Raw genomic sequence first — 17,527 nt, forward strand, 5'->3', positions numbered from 1 at the left:
GGTATGTGGACTGTGCTTTAATGTACAGGGCTAGGTATGTGGACTGTGCTTTAATGTACGGGGATAGGTATGTGGACTGTGCTTTAATGTACGGGGATAGGTATGTGGACTGTGCTTTAATGTACAGGGATAGGTATGTGGACTGTGCTTAATGTTGGTGCTGGAGATATGTTTGTGCCGCTCTCCCCACATCCCTGTATCCCATACAGGTGTGTCCATTCAATTATTTCAGCACCATTGGGCTACTGACAAATAAATCCAACATGTTTAATATTAGCACTGCAAGCTGAGCAAGAGAAGCAGATTGTGTCCTAAAATATGGGATCATAAAAAACTCCCCATACTAGATGGGATCAAAGTATTATTATATATATATTTTTTAAAACAGTATGCATTTCATTGGTGGTGGCTAAGGTTAGTTACCAAAAACATAATGTAAAGCACTTGGAGGCCTGATGGAAAGCGCTTCAAATAAATGCAATGCACCCATTCATTCATTTCTACAGCAGACAGTACAAATAAAAATAGACATATCAGGAGTTAAATGGACACAACGATACCTCTGTTTTCTGACAGCTTGATACATATTTTTGTACAGGAAAACCATTAAAAAAAAACTTTAAAAAATAACATACTTTTGAAGGCAAATAAATTCCTACTCAAGGGCGTTGTTGACCTGGGTATTGTGCTCCTTTGGTAGTAAAGCTGCCCCCCCCCCCTCCAACTCCATTGGTCGACAGCAGGAGAGACAAAACAGCTCAAGAGCCCGAACTAAAAATAGGGTCCTCATTTGTCCATTTCGGTCCTTCAGTCGTTTTCCCCTTCTTATGACCTCTGTCTCTGTCATTCGTTCTGGTTTCTATTCAGGAGTGTATTCATCACCAAATGGAAGAAAAACAGTCTGAAACAGGGTGGGGATCTTGTCCAATAAAAAAAAAGCTTTTTTTGTTTCGACATGTCTTAAAACATTTTCTGTTGCATGCCCTAATGAAAATGACCCAGGTGTTATTGGACGTTCCCATCTCTCTCACGTGATGAGGCAGCAGTTGATACAGCGCGGCCCCAGTCTTCTCTTCAGGGCACCCTTCTTCCTTTTGGGGGTCAGGATAGCGATAATGGCCTCATCAAACACAGTTTTCAGTCCTTTCTGGGTGAGAGCTGAGCATTCCACGTAGACACACGCGCCAATCTGTAAGAGGAAGGGAGGGAAGGAAGGGCCAGGCTGTCACTCAAAAAAACTATCAAGGAAAGGGTTAACCTTGTCCCCAGGTTAGCTTAGGGAGGAAGTCTGGTGTTAGTCTCATAACAAGGCTCAATCAACAAAAAGCCCCAGACTGAAGAGATCCAAAGTTCATCATAACGGTCATAAACAATTAGTTTGATGAGGGACAACCCATCTAGTGTAGAGTAGGGTATAAACCAACCACCGAGTGGCCCATTTACAATCTCAATTCCTTCTGGAACCCTCTTCTGGCTCCACAGTGATTACGTACCTCCTTGGCTAGCTTCTGGCCCTGCTCTGTGGTGATGGGCTTCTCCTTCATGTCATTCAGTTTGGCAATGGTCTTGGGGTCGTCACGAAGGTCAATCTGAAACAGGGAGCGATAACGCAACACTTCCTGTCAGCACAGACAATCAGCAAGGCAGCCAATAGGCTGCTTCTTAAGAAACTTCTTCAGTTGGAGCAAACAACTTGTTCATTTAACCATCTTCCCCATTTTCAAAAAGAGCAACTTGGGTCAGACTTCTGTAAGAAGTACTCCTCCTCCAGATTCACCATTCTTCAGCGGAGTAGAGAAAGAGACATTTCTAGTGAAATGTAGCACTTCAGTGCCAGTGCAGAATTTCCAAACACAAACCCGGTTTCTCTATTCTATAATTGTATTATTTCATATGTTCTTGTGGGTTTCGATTTAACTTCAACCATGAGACATTAGTCCCTTTATTTACTTGTATTTAAAATGCAGAGCTGAAAGAGTCTGCTCGACCACGCTGTTCCTCTCTTACTACCACCCAAATAAAAACAAATTCATCCTTTACCCAGCCTACGCCCACTGATACCTGTAACAAACTCTTTCTTGAGACAAACATTCATTAACACATCTGTGGTTGTGTGCGGTATGCAGTGTGAGTTATGGTTGGACTGATAAAAGAGCGGTGACTATCAGCTGACAGAAGGATAAATCACACGCCCACTCCAATAACCTCACCACCAATATGCCCATGTTCTATTTCTGGCGGTAGATGGACACCCACAAGTGTGGTTTGAAAAGGGTCTGGTCTGATCTCTTGGAAAGTATCAGAGAGCTGTGGCACTAAATAGAAGTCAACAAATACCAAAAAAATAAAAATAAATCCATTTGCTGTTAACCACATTTCTTTTTTAGGATTCACATTTTCTTTTTTAGGATTCAAAAATATACACCTATATTTCTTTGTGCGTGTGCGCAAATTGTCTTAAGAAGAGAAAAACAGAGCACAGCACATTTAAGCAGAGGTTCAACTTTATAAATCACCCCTCCCCTGTCAATGTGACGTAGAGTGTGAGCTTGAGTAGGGTGGATACGGATAGAGCATATGCCAGGCTCTCTGTGAAACTCAGCATGTGGAATAGCCAGGACACAGTATAGATACAAGGTTTGGGTGTGGTGGCTGTAGCTCTTTAGGCTCACCTGAGTGCCTATGAGGAGGTATGGGACACTGGGGGCATACTCCTGCAGCTCGGTGACCCACTCTTCCCTCACATTCTGGAAACTGGCTGGGTTGACCACGGAGTAGCAGATCAGGAAGACATCAGTCATGGGGTACGACAAAGGCCTCAAGCGGTCATAGTCCTCCTGGAAAAAGTTAAGGGAGGGTAATATATAAAAGAGAGACACACACACACACACACACACACACACACACACACACAGTAAGAGATACACGAGAGAGCGAGACACACATAGGAGAGAGAGAGAGACACATAGGAGAGAGAGAGAGAGACACATAGGAGAGAGAGAGAGAGAGACACACATAGGAGAGAGAGAGAGAGACACACACACGAGAGAGAGAGAGGAGAGAGAGAGAGAGAGACACACATAGAGAGAGAGAGAGAGAGACACACATAGGAGAGAGAGAGAGACACACATAGGAGAGAGAGAGACACACATAGGAGAGAGAGAGAGAGAGACACATAGGAGAGAGAGAGAGACACATAGGAGAGAGACACATAGGAGAGAGAGAGAGAGAGAGACACATAGGAGAGAGAGAGAGAGAGACACATAGGAGAGAGAGGGAGAGAGACACATAGGAGAGAGAGGGAGAGACACATAGGAGAGAGAGAGAGACACATAGGAGAGAGAGAGAGACACATAGGAGACACACATAGGAGAGAGAGAGACACACATAGGAAAGAGAGAGACATAGGAGAGAGAGAGAGAGACACATAGGAGAGAGAGAGAGACACATAGGAGCGAGAGAGAGACACATAGGAGACACACATAGGAGAGAGAGAGACACACATAGGAAAGAGAGACACATAGGAGAGAGAGAGAGAGACACATAGGAGAGAGAGAGAGACACATAGGAGAGAGAGAGAGACATAGGAGACACACATAGGAGAGAGAGAGACACACATAGGAAAGAGAGAGACATAGGAGAGAGAGAGAGAGAGAGAGACACACATAGGAGAGAGAGAGAGAGACACATAGGAGACACACATAGGAGAGAGAGAGAGCGACACACAGGAGAGAGAGAGAGAGAGAGAGAGAGAGACATAGGAGAGAGAGAGACACACATAGGAGAGAGAGAGAGAGACACACACACACACAACACACACACACACGAGTAAGAGATACACGAGAGAGAGAGAGCGAGAAACACATACATAGGAGAGAGAGAGAGAGAGACACACATACATAGGAGAGAGAGAGAGAGAGAGAGAGAGAGAGAGACACATACATAGGAGAGAGAGAGAGAGAGACACATACATAGGAGAGAGAGAGAGAGAGAGACACATACATAGGAGAGAGAGAGACACATACATAGGAGAGAGAGAGAGACACATACATAGGAGAGAGAGAGACACATACATAGGAGAGAGAGAGAGACACATACATAGGAGAGAGAGAGAGACACATACATAGGGGAGAGAGAGACACATACATAGGGGAGAGAGAGACACATACATAGGAGAGAGAGAGACACATACATAGGAGAGAGAGAGACACATACATAGGAGAGAGAGAGAGACACATACATAGGAGAGACACATACATAGGAGAGACACATACATAGGAGAGAGAGAGACACATAGGAGAGAGAGAGACACACATAGGAGAGAGAGAGGCGGGACACACAGGAGAGAGCGAGAGGCGGGACACACACACACACAGGGGAGAGAGAAAGACACACATAGGAGAGAGAGAGAGAGACACACACACACACACACAACACACACACACACGAGTAAGAGATACATGAGAGAGAGAGAGAGCGAGAGACACATACATAGGAGAGAGAGACACATACATAGGAGAGAGAGAGAGACACATACATAGGAGAGAGAGAGAGACACACATACATAGGAGAGAGAGAGAGACACACATACATACAGAGAGAGAGAGACACATACATAGGAGAGAGAGAGACACATACATAGGAGAGAGAGAGAGAGAGACACACATACATAGGAGAGAGAGAGAGAGAGAGAGACACATACATAGGAGAGAGAGAGAGACACATACATAGGAGAGAGAGAGAGACACATACATAGGAGAGAGAGAGAGACATACATAGGAGAGAGAGAGAGAGACACATACATAGGAGAGAGAGAGAGAGAGACATACATAGGAGAGAGAGAGACACATACATAGGAGAGAGAGAGACACATACATAGGAGAGAGAGAGACACATACATAGGAGAGAGAGAGACACATACATAGGAGAGAGAGAGACACATACATAGGAGAGAGAGAGACACATACATAGGAGAGAGAGAGACACATACATAGGAGAGAGAGAGACACATAGGAGAGAGAGAGACACACATAGGAGAGAGAGAGGCAGGACACACACACACAGGGGAGAGAGAAAGACACACATAGGAGAGAGAGAGGCACATAGGAGAGAGAGAGACACACATAGGAGAGAGAGAGAGGCGGGACACACAGGAGAGAGCGAGGCGGGACACACAGGAGAGAGCGAGAGGCGGGACACACACACACACACAGGGGAGAGAGAAAGACACACAAAGGAGAGAGAGAGGCAGGACACACACACACACACAGGGGAGAGAGAAAGACACACATAGGAGAGAGAGAGGCAGGACACACACACACACACAGGGGAGAGAGAAAGACACACATAGGAGAGAGAGAGGCAGGACACACAGGGGAGAGAGAAAGACACACATAGGAGAGAGAGAGGCAGGACACACAGGGGAGAGAGAAAGACACACATAGGAGAGAGAGAGACACACATAGGAGAGAGAGAGACACATAGGAGAGAGAGAGGCATTCGGGGAGGGGAACAGGAGACACGGGGGAGAAAGAGAGCAACAGCCTTCCTTAGATCTTATCCACCAAGAGACAACCAAATCCTCTGAATTATTATTCATGAAATATTCAACCGGATGGAAAATGAGCTCCAAATGCAACCCATCCTTATTCTCCTCCTCACTGATGCAGAGAAGAGCAAACTTACACTGTGCTTATCTACTAGACTCCACCATGCACTGCCAAGCAACCAGGCTGTTTTATGGAAATAGTGAATACTTTTACATGAAGGGAGTGATAAGCATAGAAAAATAAGAAGAACGGAGCGGATGTGCAGATTTCTACAGACGACCTACATCCAACTGCTTATTTTATTGCTGTCACTCTGACTGGGGCTATTGGGCATTATTTCACATTAGCAGTACTTCACAGGAAGTACTGCGGAAGGCATCAGACAAAATTGCCATCTCCGATAGGCCTCAGTTTATTGTGTGGATCGAATCGCTAATTCACATACCGTACGCAACATGGTCGCGTTGGTGTAAATGAGATCTAGCGTTTCCTCATCACTCCTCGATAACTAATTCTGACAGGCTGTCCTACTACATCAGCCCATATGAATATTCATGAGTTGTCTGACTTTAGGAGCATCCACAGCACACCCAGATTGACCAGAGTTTATATACACGAGGGCCATACACATCCAGAATGACCAGAGTTTATACAAGTGATGTCGAGCGCACACATCAAGACTAGTTATGATATGTTGACGGGCAAGCTTGAAGAAAGGAATATATGACTTGTCTGATTAAGCTTAAAAAACTAACTTAAATCAACATGCCTCAAGTCAAAACTAGACTGATGGACCATTAAGAAGTCTTGGACAACCTTGTGGTGATGCCACCATAGTGTCTGTTATTCCCACTTGTGGTGAGCGCAGTTGTTTCATGTGAATTCCCAAGTGTGTGTGTGTGTGTGTGTGTTAGGGCTAGAAGATGTGGTAGAAAAAAAAGATATCCATATCGAGATACATTTTTTGATGTGATAAAAAGAATGATAAGTTTATAACATTAATATGCACCACCGTTTTTTGTTATTGTCTTTTAAACTACTACAAGTTTGATGGTTGTAGCCACCAATTGTCCCATTAACAATTACCCATATTAGCAAAGTTATTTCATTTCAAACTTCACATTTCTCTAGTACAGGCTAATTATTATTAAATGAGCTATATCTGCAAAATGCCTGCGATAAGTGATCGATATGGTCGGTGTCGAACATTTTCAGTTCATCTTCCCAGCTCTAGTGAGTGTGTGTGTCCTCTGTTCCTCTTATGGAGTACCCCATCCCAGTGCACAGTACTGGAACACACAGTAACACTCCGCAGTTAACAGTAAACACAACATGTCTTGTGAAGGTGGCCAATCGCTCTCCTCCATTCCTTCATCCCCATCACATTTCAGAAATGCTTCCACAAAGTTCCTCAGCGTGTTCAGTAAAAAAATAAAACATGGAAGAAGAAGGAAGAGTAAAAATACAAGAGGGGCCAGCAAAGAGGTAAGACAGAGGAAGGAGAAGAGGAAGTAAGCTGTTAGAGGGTTTATACTGGAGATGCTAATAAAGACAGTCAAGGCAGGGCAGATTCCAACCACTCTCCCTGTACGCGTCCTTACATTTCCATCAGGGCAAGGCTTTTTATGGCATTTCTACTTGGCTGGTATGTGATCTCAGCTGTGAGCGAGTGTGTCAAGTCAGTGACATACGAGCGTCTATAATGTCGGTGAGTCACTCCCCTTCTTCCTCGGGCCCAGCAGCTGTGTCAGAGACGCCTGTTCAGACATGACCACAGGGAGAATAGTGAGCGCAGGCACTAAACTTCATGGTCCAAACACAAAACTGGTCTGAACACTGCACTGTAAAAAGAGGTTACTGGGAATTTTACAGTTTCTTGGTTGCCAGTTGGGATTAATATTTTCCAGAAAAATCAACCAAGTTTCAATACCTGAAATCATTCATATTTAACCCAGAGTACTGGGAAATACCACAAAAAAAATAATATATTTTTCTTAATTAAAATTAAAATATTTTAATTCGGAAGCGCCCATTTAAAGCATAATTTCTTTTTAAAAAATGTAACAGTATATGGTCACTATGCCAGGGTTCTCTCATATGAACAGCAAGTACAAAACAGAGCACAGGAAATGTTATAGGCGAGTGACGTTCTTTGATAATGTAAGCCAGATATTACAGAATAAAGTTTAGGAATTTTCCTGCTAGACAGGGTCAAGATTTGGGGTTTCAGTGGGATTGGGACTGGATAGGAAAACAGCCTAGGCTTTAAGACAAGAGAAGATGCAATTTTCCCTCATGCCTCTTTGAATTGTTAACAGATGCATATGTAGTAAATTGTGCATAGGACTATCAAATTTGTGTCTGTGTGAAGAGTCACTATGACAGCGAAGAGGCACGCATTGTTTGTAGGCTATACAGTGCATTGGGAAAGTATTCAGACCCCTTTACTTTTTCCACTTTGTTACGATACAGCCTTATTCTAAAATTAAAAAAACATTTAATCCATCTACACACAATACCCCATAATGAAAGTGAAAGCAGGTTTTTAGAAATTCTTCAAAATGTATAAAACCTTCAAAAACTTGAGCTCAGGTGCATCCTGTTTCCATTGATCATCTGGCCGCCCGATCAAACTGAACAATCGGGGAAGAAGGGGCTTGGTCAGGGAGGTGACCAAGAACGTGATGGTCACTCTGACAGAGCTCCAGAGTTCCTCTGTGGAGATGGGAGAACCTTCCAGAAGGACAACCATCTCTGCAGCACTCCACCAATCAGGCCTTTATGGTAGAGTGGTCAGAAGGAAGCACCCCCTTAGTAAAAAGGCACATGAAAGCCCGCTTGGAGTTTGCTTTGCCAAAAGGCACCTAAAGGACTCAGAACATGAGAAACAAGATTCTCTGGTCTGATGAAACCAATATTTAACTCTTTGGCCTGAATGCCAAGCATTAAGTCTGGAGGAAACCTAGCACCATCTACGCTGAAGAATGGTGGAGGCAGCATCATGCTGTGGTGATCTTTTTCAGCGACAGGACTTAGAGACTCGTCAGTATCAAGGCGAAGATGAACGAAGCAAAATACAGAGAAATCCTTGATGAAAACCTGCTCCAGAGCACTCAGGACCTCAGACTGGGGCGAAGGTTCACCTTCCAACAGGACAAAGACCTTAAGCACACAGCCAAGACAATGCAGAAGTGGCTTCGGGACAAGACTCAATGTCATTGAATGGCCTAGCCAGATCCTGGACTTGAACCTGATCTAATATCTCTGGAGAGACCTGGAAATAGCTGTGTATCAACACTCCCCATCCAACCTGACAGAGCTTGAGAGGATCTGCAGAGAAGAATGGGAGTTGGTCCCCAAATACAGGCGTGCCACCCTTGTAGTGTCATACCCAAGAAGACTCGAAGCTGTAATCTCTGCCAAAAGTGCTTCAACAAAGTACTGTGTAAAGGGTCTGAATGCTTGTGATATTTCAGTTTTCTATTTTTAATATATTGCAGAAATGTCAAAAAAATAAATAATAATAATAATAAATAATAAATAATAAATAAAAAAAAATAAAATCGACATTATGGGGTATTGTGTGTAGATTAAAGAGAAAACTGTTTTATCCATTTTAGAATAAGGCTGTAACGTAACAAAACATGGAAACAGTCAAAGGGTCTGAATACTTTCCGAATGCACTGTATGTAGGGGTTTCCTGTAGAGTTTATCAATGGCATTCGGGTCACGTGTGCAGTCCGGCAGTATCAATTATGCGTGTGCTTTGAATTGATGGTCACTTTGTGTGAAGTAAATACACGAGGCTGAAGACTTCCATGTGACAAACTGTTTGGATAATGTGCCATTTTGTTTTTCGCTAATCTGCTGGTGCTTATGTGTGTATTAGTGTGAGGTCGAGGATTTTTTTATTTCCCAGGTCTTTATAAAAAAATTAAAAATATATAAAAAATTCAGGAAATGTGAAGTGTTCCAGGACAGTCCCAGGATCCAGGTTACCCATGTTAATCCCTAGCTAGTTACTGAATTTCATATTACAGTACTTCACCAAAACTGTCTGAGCATTTCCCAACACGGGATGAACCGTTCACAATAGATTGCTAGTTCAATCTGAGGTATCACAATCAAGGTGATTACATCACACGTCATACAATTGCGCTTTAGACCCATGATGGTCAATAGGGAAACAGTTTAAAAACATCCACCCGCAGGCTGTAGTGTTCAAATGAACATGACCTGTCTAGAGCTCTCATTGGTGTTCAAAGGGGCATGACATGTCTAGCTACCTCCCATTGGGGTTCAGCTGAGTGGAGAGGAACGAGGCCCTGCGGCAGCAGCAGAGCAGATCCCATTTTACATTCTACCCCCTGCGGGGATATCTAGGGGTCACTGGATCATATCTCAGGGAGAGCATTGAGTCAAACTTAACAAGGCGCTGTACAAAAAAACTAAGGGGGAGGGTAAATAGTCATAGAAGAGTAATGGAAGGATGTGAACCTTGCAGGAGGGAGTGAGAAAATTAGGAACTGAGCAGCAACAAAAGGGAGAGGGAGCGATGAGAACGCGACTGATCCCAGGGGGACTCCGTTCTGAGCCCAGTGTTGCCATGGGTACTACAACAACACATTACATCCACTTTCTGCTCCGATACACAGAAGCAATGCTATGCTAGCTTGCTATGATGAGTGCATCAGCTAGGGAGAGGATGACTGGATGAATAAAGACTCTCCATTCCATTCCTTCTGTCCTTGGCCCACAATTTCAAGAGCGAAGAGATGTGATCTATACGTAACACGATCTATGGAATATGCGGGCCTCCCGAGTGGCGCTGTGGCCTAAAGCCGTGCTACTAGAGATTCTGGGTTCGAGTCCAAGCTCTGTCGCAGCCGGCCGTGACCGGGAGACCCATAGGGTGGCACACAATTGGCCCAGTGGCGTCCGGGTTAGGTTTGGCCGGCAGGGATGTCCTTGTCCCATCACGCACTAGCGACTCCTGTGGCAGACAGAGTGCAGTGCATGCTGACACAGTAGCCAGGTGTAGGGTGTTTCCGACACATTGGCGCGGCTGGCTTCTGGGTTAAGTGGGCATTCTGTCAAGAAGCAGAGCGGCGTGATTGGGTTGTGTTTCGGCACGGCTCTCTACCTTCGCCTCTCCCGAGTCCGTACGAGAGTTGCAGCGATGAGAGAATTGGATACCATGAAATTGGGGAGAAAAAAGGGGTAAAATAAATAAAAAGATCGATGGAATATACAGGTGGTGAAATAAGCAATACACAGACAAAAACATAGGGCAATGCAGATAGAACACAGTAACACACCTTACTGTATGCTGTTGTGCTCATGTGACTGTTCATGGGTTCACATGCGACAGCATCACAATGACTTAAAAATACATCCTCTCCTACATCCGACTTCAACAGACCTGACAGGTGACAACAATGTGGTGGAAGCTCATCCTTACACTGGCTTTCACCTAGTCTATTATTCTAGATCAGAGTGATGAAGAGAATACAAATTTAAGTGAGTTAAGACAGAGCGTGTCTGCAAAGCCTTATTTTCTCTTTGAGAAAATGGTTAATCTTCCCTTATGAAACAGCTGAGGATTCTGGGAGCTTCAGATCTGCCAGGTACATAAATATTAAAAAGGGTCCTTGGAGCCAATAAAACATGTGTAATGTAGAGCAAGAGGTGGGGACTGTAGCAGGAGAGTGTGAATTGAGGGGGTTGGTGGCTGGGTTGGACAAGGTTCCTCAACAGAGGTAGAGCATTAAGTGTGTGGCACTCTTCTACATCCCCGGCCTGAGCTTCCTAGGGTTGAATTACAGGATTCCAGAGCAGATTTGCAGCGGTCCACTCCCCCCCTCTCAGCCAGCCCCTCGGTCTCGCTCGCTTCCTCTTTCCCCGCTGTCTACCTCGCTTCCTCTCCATCTCTTGGTTTCCCCTCGCTCTCTGGCACTCCCTTCTTTGATCAGACGCTGAAGCTATAAAACATTACCAGCTGGCCTTGTGCTCAGCCTAAAGAAGTCAGCGGGGGTGGGGGAGAGGATTGGAGGCGCTGCGTTTGAAGGGAAGTAACTCTACTCTGTGGCCTCGGCGCCCACAGTCGACATCTGGGAAACTTCTCAATTTCACAGTTCTGAATCAGCTAAAACAAAAAGGCTTTAGACATGGAATTGCAATCAAAGACAAAGAGGTAAACAAAAAGCAGTGTGAATCACTACTGAGTAGTAGATTTACGATGATTTAGTTTCCCCAAAGAATGAGTTACCACAGCCACAGATTTGTGGGAATAATGAGTGAGTCGGTGGAAACAATAGCAACTGTAATTTGCTACAGATGTACTTATATTTTATTAAATGAACAAACATTTCTCAACCTCAAATCTATTCACCTTTCACCGGGCGGATAATGTTTCAGTTCAAGACCTTGTTTGAAATTCACACAGATAAAAATCTGGTTCAGACGAGAGTTAACAATTCATCGCTGCATGTGACATGCCTTCGCTTCAGACCCAGCTAGGAAAAACAGAGCTAAAAGATCTTAAAAGGAAAAAGTGAATGAGTATGTTCTCTTTCAAAAATGTGTTTCTGTGTATCACATATGGGGATGTCAGGACCACCAATACTCACTGAAGAACAAATCAATAGCATCTGTTGGGAGACAGACAGGTAATGTGGTGAATGAGGTGAGCGAATGAAGGAGCCACTCTCCCGCCCTCTGGAAGACCATTACTCTCTAAGCCAGGCCAATTCCAGTCCTCGGGGGCCTGATTTCCCCCAGCCCCAGCTAACACACCTGTTTCCAATAATGAAATAATCATGATCTTCAGTTATAAATGCAATTAGTTTAAATCAGGTGTGTTGGCTAGAGATGGGGGAAAAGTGTGACATCAATCAGGCCCCTGAGGACTGGAATTGCCCAGGTCTGGTCTAAGGGCTCCCTAGCACAACTGGATCCCTGGTTTCCTGCTCACAAGTGAACCATGAAGGATATTGTTGCCTGGTGTACGTCTTTAGACCCAGTGGAAAGGTTGAGTACTGACCAAAAGTGTTTTTGCTGTCTGTAGAAATGAATTGCTTTTCTGTTTCTCAGTCTCCGTTGGTAGCTAGCTATTGAGACTCGGTTAGCCCATGCTGCAAGACTTTGGCTAAATAGGCTAGCTCAGAGGCAAGCTAACCTGCACACACGGTAGCATTGCTAGCTCCCTTCTCATCTAGTTTAACCAACGTTCACCCGTTGCGTTAAATAGACCAACCATCTCAGCTTCACGGCTCCTTCGGTTGCAGGAGCACAATACCCGAAGGCCAACTCTGCACCCACGCGTTTCCCCTTCAGCCATCACTGAGCTAGCTAGAGCAAACCTTCATAACCATCCCAGGACAATGCAGCAATTGCTTGGGAAAAGAACATGCCCAACAGGGGCTTGACGACCCGGAGTCCTGTGAGCACTGCAAACTACTGACTAGAGCAGCTCTGAGGAGGAGGCTTAAAAGAGCATCTCAATATCCCCTCACCTCTGAGCCAACCGCAAAAGCGGAAGCTCAGCCACTCATTCTCAGAGCTTTCAATGTGACCTCTTTATTGTTAGCTTATCCGGCTGAGCTACTGGAGGGGGTGGGGAAGCAACTGGACTCGGATAACCTAGATCCAGATGCGTGGGAGGAGATCACTAGGATTACAGTCCTGAACGTCTGTGCCTCCCACAGCGTAATTCAAGGCTGTGGTCGTACCATGAGCTGAGCAGTGGGAGAAAAAAGGTACCTTGGCTGAGCTTATCCAGATTGACAAATTAAAAAGGTGGACCTCCTGGATGCACCAATTACACCCAAGGAGTTGGGGACTACTGTCACCACAATGCGACAGAAGTGTGATATAAGTAAGAAAGAACGTGACGCAGTCAGCTTCTACCTGCCCTGCAGACCCGGGTTTCGTGGCAGGACGTTGGTTCCAACATCTCACTCCAGTCTCACAGCTGGAAGGAGGCAACTAGCTGGCCTTGGGGGACTGAGGTCCCCAGTGATGCAGCAGTCTGCTAAGAATCAGGCTAGGCTCCGGAACCAGGCCAAACCTGTAGGTAAGCAGTCCTATGCTGCAGCAGGGTTCCGCCTTTCTAACCCTCCTAAGGAAGGTAAGGGTCGGCCAACCTAGGGCACGGCCCTGGCATCTAAGGTGGATAGAGACCAAAGCCTATGGCTCCCTGCCCTACCTTCTCTCCTCAGGTTTACCGTTTGCCACTCCTTAGGACAAAAACTCTATTCTCTGTGCAGCAGCTCTGTTTGTGACCGTGCTCACATGAGAAAAATGCACCTTTTGTTCCCCCACTTTGGAGCCCACAGCTTTTCACCTGTAGCCTTCCCAGAAGAGACATGATTGTCCAGGACACACATTGCGCAACTACTAGGATTGAACAAGCGCTCAGGGTGTTATGCTCTTTGCTCATTGGGTAACCACATTAGGCGCTCTTCTACAGTATCCTGCCGGATCACGGGGGCTATTAGATTTATTTATAACGGCGAGGGTCACAGCCTTGGGAGCGGTTTTGCACACTCTTGGCATTCTCCAACGGTCTTGAAGGAGTTCCCACATATGCTGAGCACTTGTTGGCTGGTTTTCCTTCACTCTGCGGTCCAAGTCATCCCAAACATCTCAACTGGGTTGAGGTTGGGTGATTGTGGAGGCCAGGTCATCTGATGCAGCACTCCATCACTCCCCTTCTTAGTAAAATAGCCCTTACACAGCCTGGAGGTTTTATAGTTTTGATGTCATCACTATTCTACAATGTAGAAAATAGTAAAAAAAAAAAAAAACTTGAATGAGTAGGTGTCCAAACTTTTGACTGATACTGTATATGTTACAGGACTTTGGTTTCACTAATAAATGTTTTGAAATGGAATCATATCTGTTTCTGTCATTGTTAAATAGGATAGATGGGGCTATATGGTCTACCCATAACCAGCCTGAGTAGGCCTATAACTCCATTCCTATTCTATTCAGTTTAGAGGAATTTATCAAATTGGAAATGAGCTATTATCAGGCAGGTTAATGCGATGCAAGCCAATCAAGGGCAGCTTCTGAGTTGCAACTCTGGTATACTGCACACGTTTCATTAAAAGGTCCATGCTAAACAGTATGCCACGATGAGTAAATTGTATACAGTTTATGTAATATGCTAGTATGGGTATTCGGACAGCCAGTGAAAACATTCCTACTAGACACTGGACATAAGACCCCTGTTCCTCACATAATAGACCCATTGAAATGATTTGCTAGGCCTACAACCACTGTCTACCACAGACCAGACTGAAATTAGAGCAATGTGTGAAAACCACACCTGTTGCAGTTTATAGAGTCTGGTCAGAATGTCAAGCATGTGGGTGTCAACAGAGCCCCATTGGTTAACAGTGGGGGGAGCACGTGAGGATAGGTTGTGTCCTTGGATGTGGCATGCAGCCAGAGTTATAATAAACCCACTGTACCTGACCAGCTGTGTCGTACAATCCCAATAAATACTGCTTCCCGCCAACGTTGACACTCACTGCAAAGCAATGAAAAAGGCTAGTTTAGAGAGAGAGAGAGAGAGAGAGACATAGGAGAGACATAGGAGAGAGAGAGAGAGAGAGAGAGAGAGACATAGGAGAGAGAGAGAGAGACATAGGAGAGAGAGACATAGGAGAGAGAGAGAGAGACATAGGAGAGAGAGAGAGAGACATAGGAGAGAGAGAGAGAGAGAGAGACATAGGAGAGAGAGAGAGAGACATAGGAGAGATATGAGAGAGAGGAGAGATAGGAGAGAGAGAGAGGAGAGATAGGAGAGAGAGATAGGAGAGATAGGAGAGAGAGAGAGACATAGGAGAGAGAGATAGGAGAGAGAGAGGGGAGATAGGAGAGAGAGATAGGAGAGATAGGAGAGAGAGAGAGAGAGACATAGGAGAGAGAGATGAGAGATAGGAGAAAGAGAGAGAGGAGAGATAGGAGAGAGGAGAGATAGGAGAGAGAGAGAGGAGAGAGAGAGATAGGAGAGAGAGAGAGACATAGGAGAGAGAGATAGGAGAGATAGGAGAAAGAGAGAGGAGAGATAGGAGAGAGGAGAGATAGGAGAGAGAGATAGGAGAGATAGGAGAAAGAGAGAGAGGAGAGATAGGAGAGAGAGAGAGACATAGGAGAGAGAGACATAGGAGAGAGAGACATAGGAGAGAGAGATAGGAGAGAGAGGATAGAGAGAGAGACATAGGAGAGAGAGACATAGGAGAGAGAGACATAGGAGAGAGAGACATAGGAGAGAGTGAGAGAGAGACATAGGAGAGAGAGAGAGAGAGACATAGGAGAGAGACATAGGAGAGAGAGACAGACATAGGAGAGAGAGAGAGAGACAGACATAGGAGAGAGAGAGACATAGGAGAGAGAGAGAGAGACATAGGAGAGAGACATAGGAGAGAGAGAGATAGGAGAGAGAGAGAGGAGAGAGAGAGACATAGGAGAGAGAGAGAGACATAGAGAGAGAGGATAGGAGAGAGAGATAGAGGAGAGAGAGGAGAGATAGGAGAGATAGGAGGAGAGAGAGATAGGGAGAGAGAGAGAGAGAGATAGGAGAGATAGAGAGAGAGATAGGAGAGAGAGAGACATACGAGAGAGACATAGGAGAGAGAGAGAGACATAGGAGAGAGAGAGACATAGGAGAGATAGAGAGACATAGGAGAGAGAGAGAGAGAGAGACATAGGAGAGAGACATAGGAGAGAGAGAGAGACATAGGAGAGAGAGAGAGACATAGGAGAGAGACATAGGAGAGAGAGAGAGACATAGGAGAGAGAGAGACATAGGAGAGAGAGAGAGAGAGACATAGGAGAGAGACATAGGAGAGAGAGAGAGAGACATAGGAGAGAGAGACATAGGAGAGAGAGATAGGAGAGAGAGAGACATAGGAGAGAGAGAGACATAGGAGAGAGAGAGAGAGAGAGGGTCTCACCCCCTCCCTTCACCTGGAGGCAAACAAGTGGTTTTGATTACAGAAACAGATGTATTTCTATGCAATCTGAGCCAAAGGTTAAAAAAAGTCAGCAAAACATTCGAGCATACACTTCACCTAAACATTGTATTTCGGTAGACTATACAAGCAAATTGGCATATAGATTAAACTCATGCAACTAACTAGCCTACTGAAGGAATGATGTCAGCTTTTATAATTAACGATTCGGAATGGAAACATTACAAATTACCCAGAAAACACAAACACACACACACACACACACACACATCTATATATATATATATATATAAAATCATGACATGTTCCAAAGTCCCCCATACCTGCATAATGGTCAAACACAGTGGGTACGTACTCCTCTGGAAATGCGTCGTTGGCATAGCTCATCAACAGACACGTTTTGCCCACAGCACCGTCACCAACCACAACGCATTTCAACATAATAGTGCCGGTTCCGTTTGCCATGATGATCTTTTGACTACCATCATCCTCCGACGCCCTGTTTTCCTGAGATGCACGGCGATCCCCACACCACAGGCATCACCAGAGTCGGAGTCCGAATGCGCGACACACGGAGACCAATGGAAATTCAATTTCTTCTCATCGCCAAGGTTCACGGTTTCCAAATTATGGCTTACATTAGTTTCATTTCCCCTCTGCATACACAAACTGCACATACACTGTGTAGGGTACACATACAAAGTCGAAAAAGGCGTCACTCCCGTTCCCCGCCCTATCGGTGCTGTCTTTACAAGACACCCGCTTAGAAGCCCACTGCCGAGCCTGTTCCCCAGTTCGCCCCTTGACTCTAGGTCCCCTCGCCTAAATTACATCAGCACTGTAGACAAGGTGGGTTCGCTTGTTGTAGAGGCGGGGCTATACCCGAGACCAAGGGGCTTTGGTAAAGAAAATCCACATATTGTGGTTAGTTTATTGATTTTAGTTTACTTTTTTGCAATGTTCATATTGGGAGTGTCTCTAAATATCCTATTTGTC

General features: G+C 45.0%; 1 protein-coding gene across 1 annotated transcript; it reads right to left on the reverse strand.

Moving 5' to 3' along the window:
• Positions 1–243: 243 nt before the first annotated feature.
• LOC135512435 (rho-related GTP-binding protein RhoQ) lies at positions 244–17,375 on the reverse strand. Its single transcript, XM_064934462.1, has 5 exons — positions 16,855–17,375; positions 15,026–15,084; positions 2,673–2,837; positions 1,494–1,589; positions 244–1,189 (listed from the first exon to the last, which is right to left on the reverse strand). Exons 1-5 carry the CDS (start codon positions 16,994–16,996, stop codon positions 1,028–1,030), a joined length of 624 nt encoding a protein of 207 aa, XP_064790534.1. The 5' UTR covers positions 16,997–17,375; the 3' UTR covers positions 244–1,027.
• Positions 17,376–17,527: the final 152 nt, after the last annotated feature.

Source organism: Oncorhynchus masou, chromosome 24, assembly GCF_036934945.1.
Source record: "Oncorhynchus masou masou isolate Uvic2021 chromosome 24, UVic_Omas_1.1, whole genome shotgun sequence".
Lineage (NCBI taxonomy): Eukaryota > Metazoa > Chordata > Actinopteri > Salmoniformes > Salmonidae > Oncorhynchus > Oncorhynchus masou.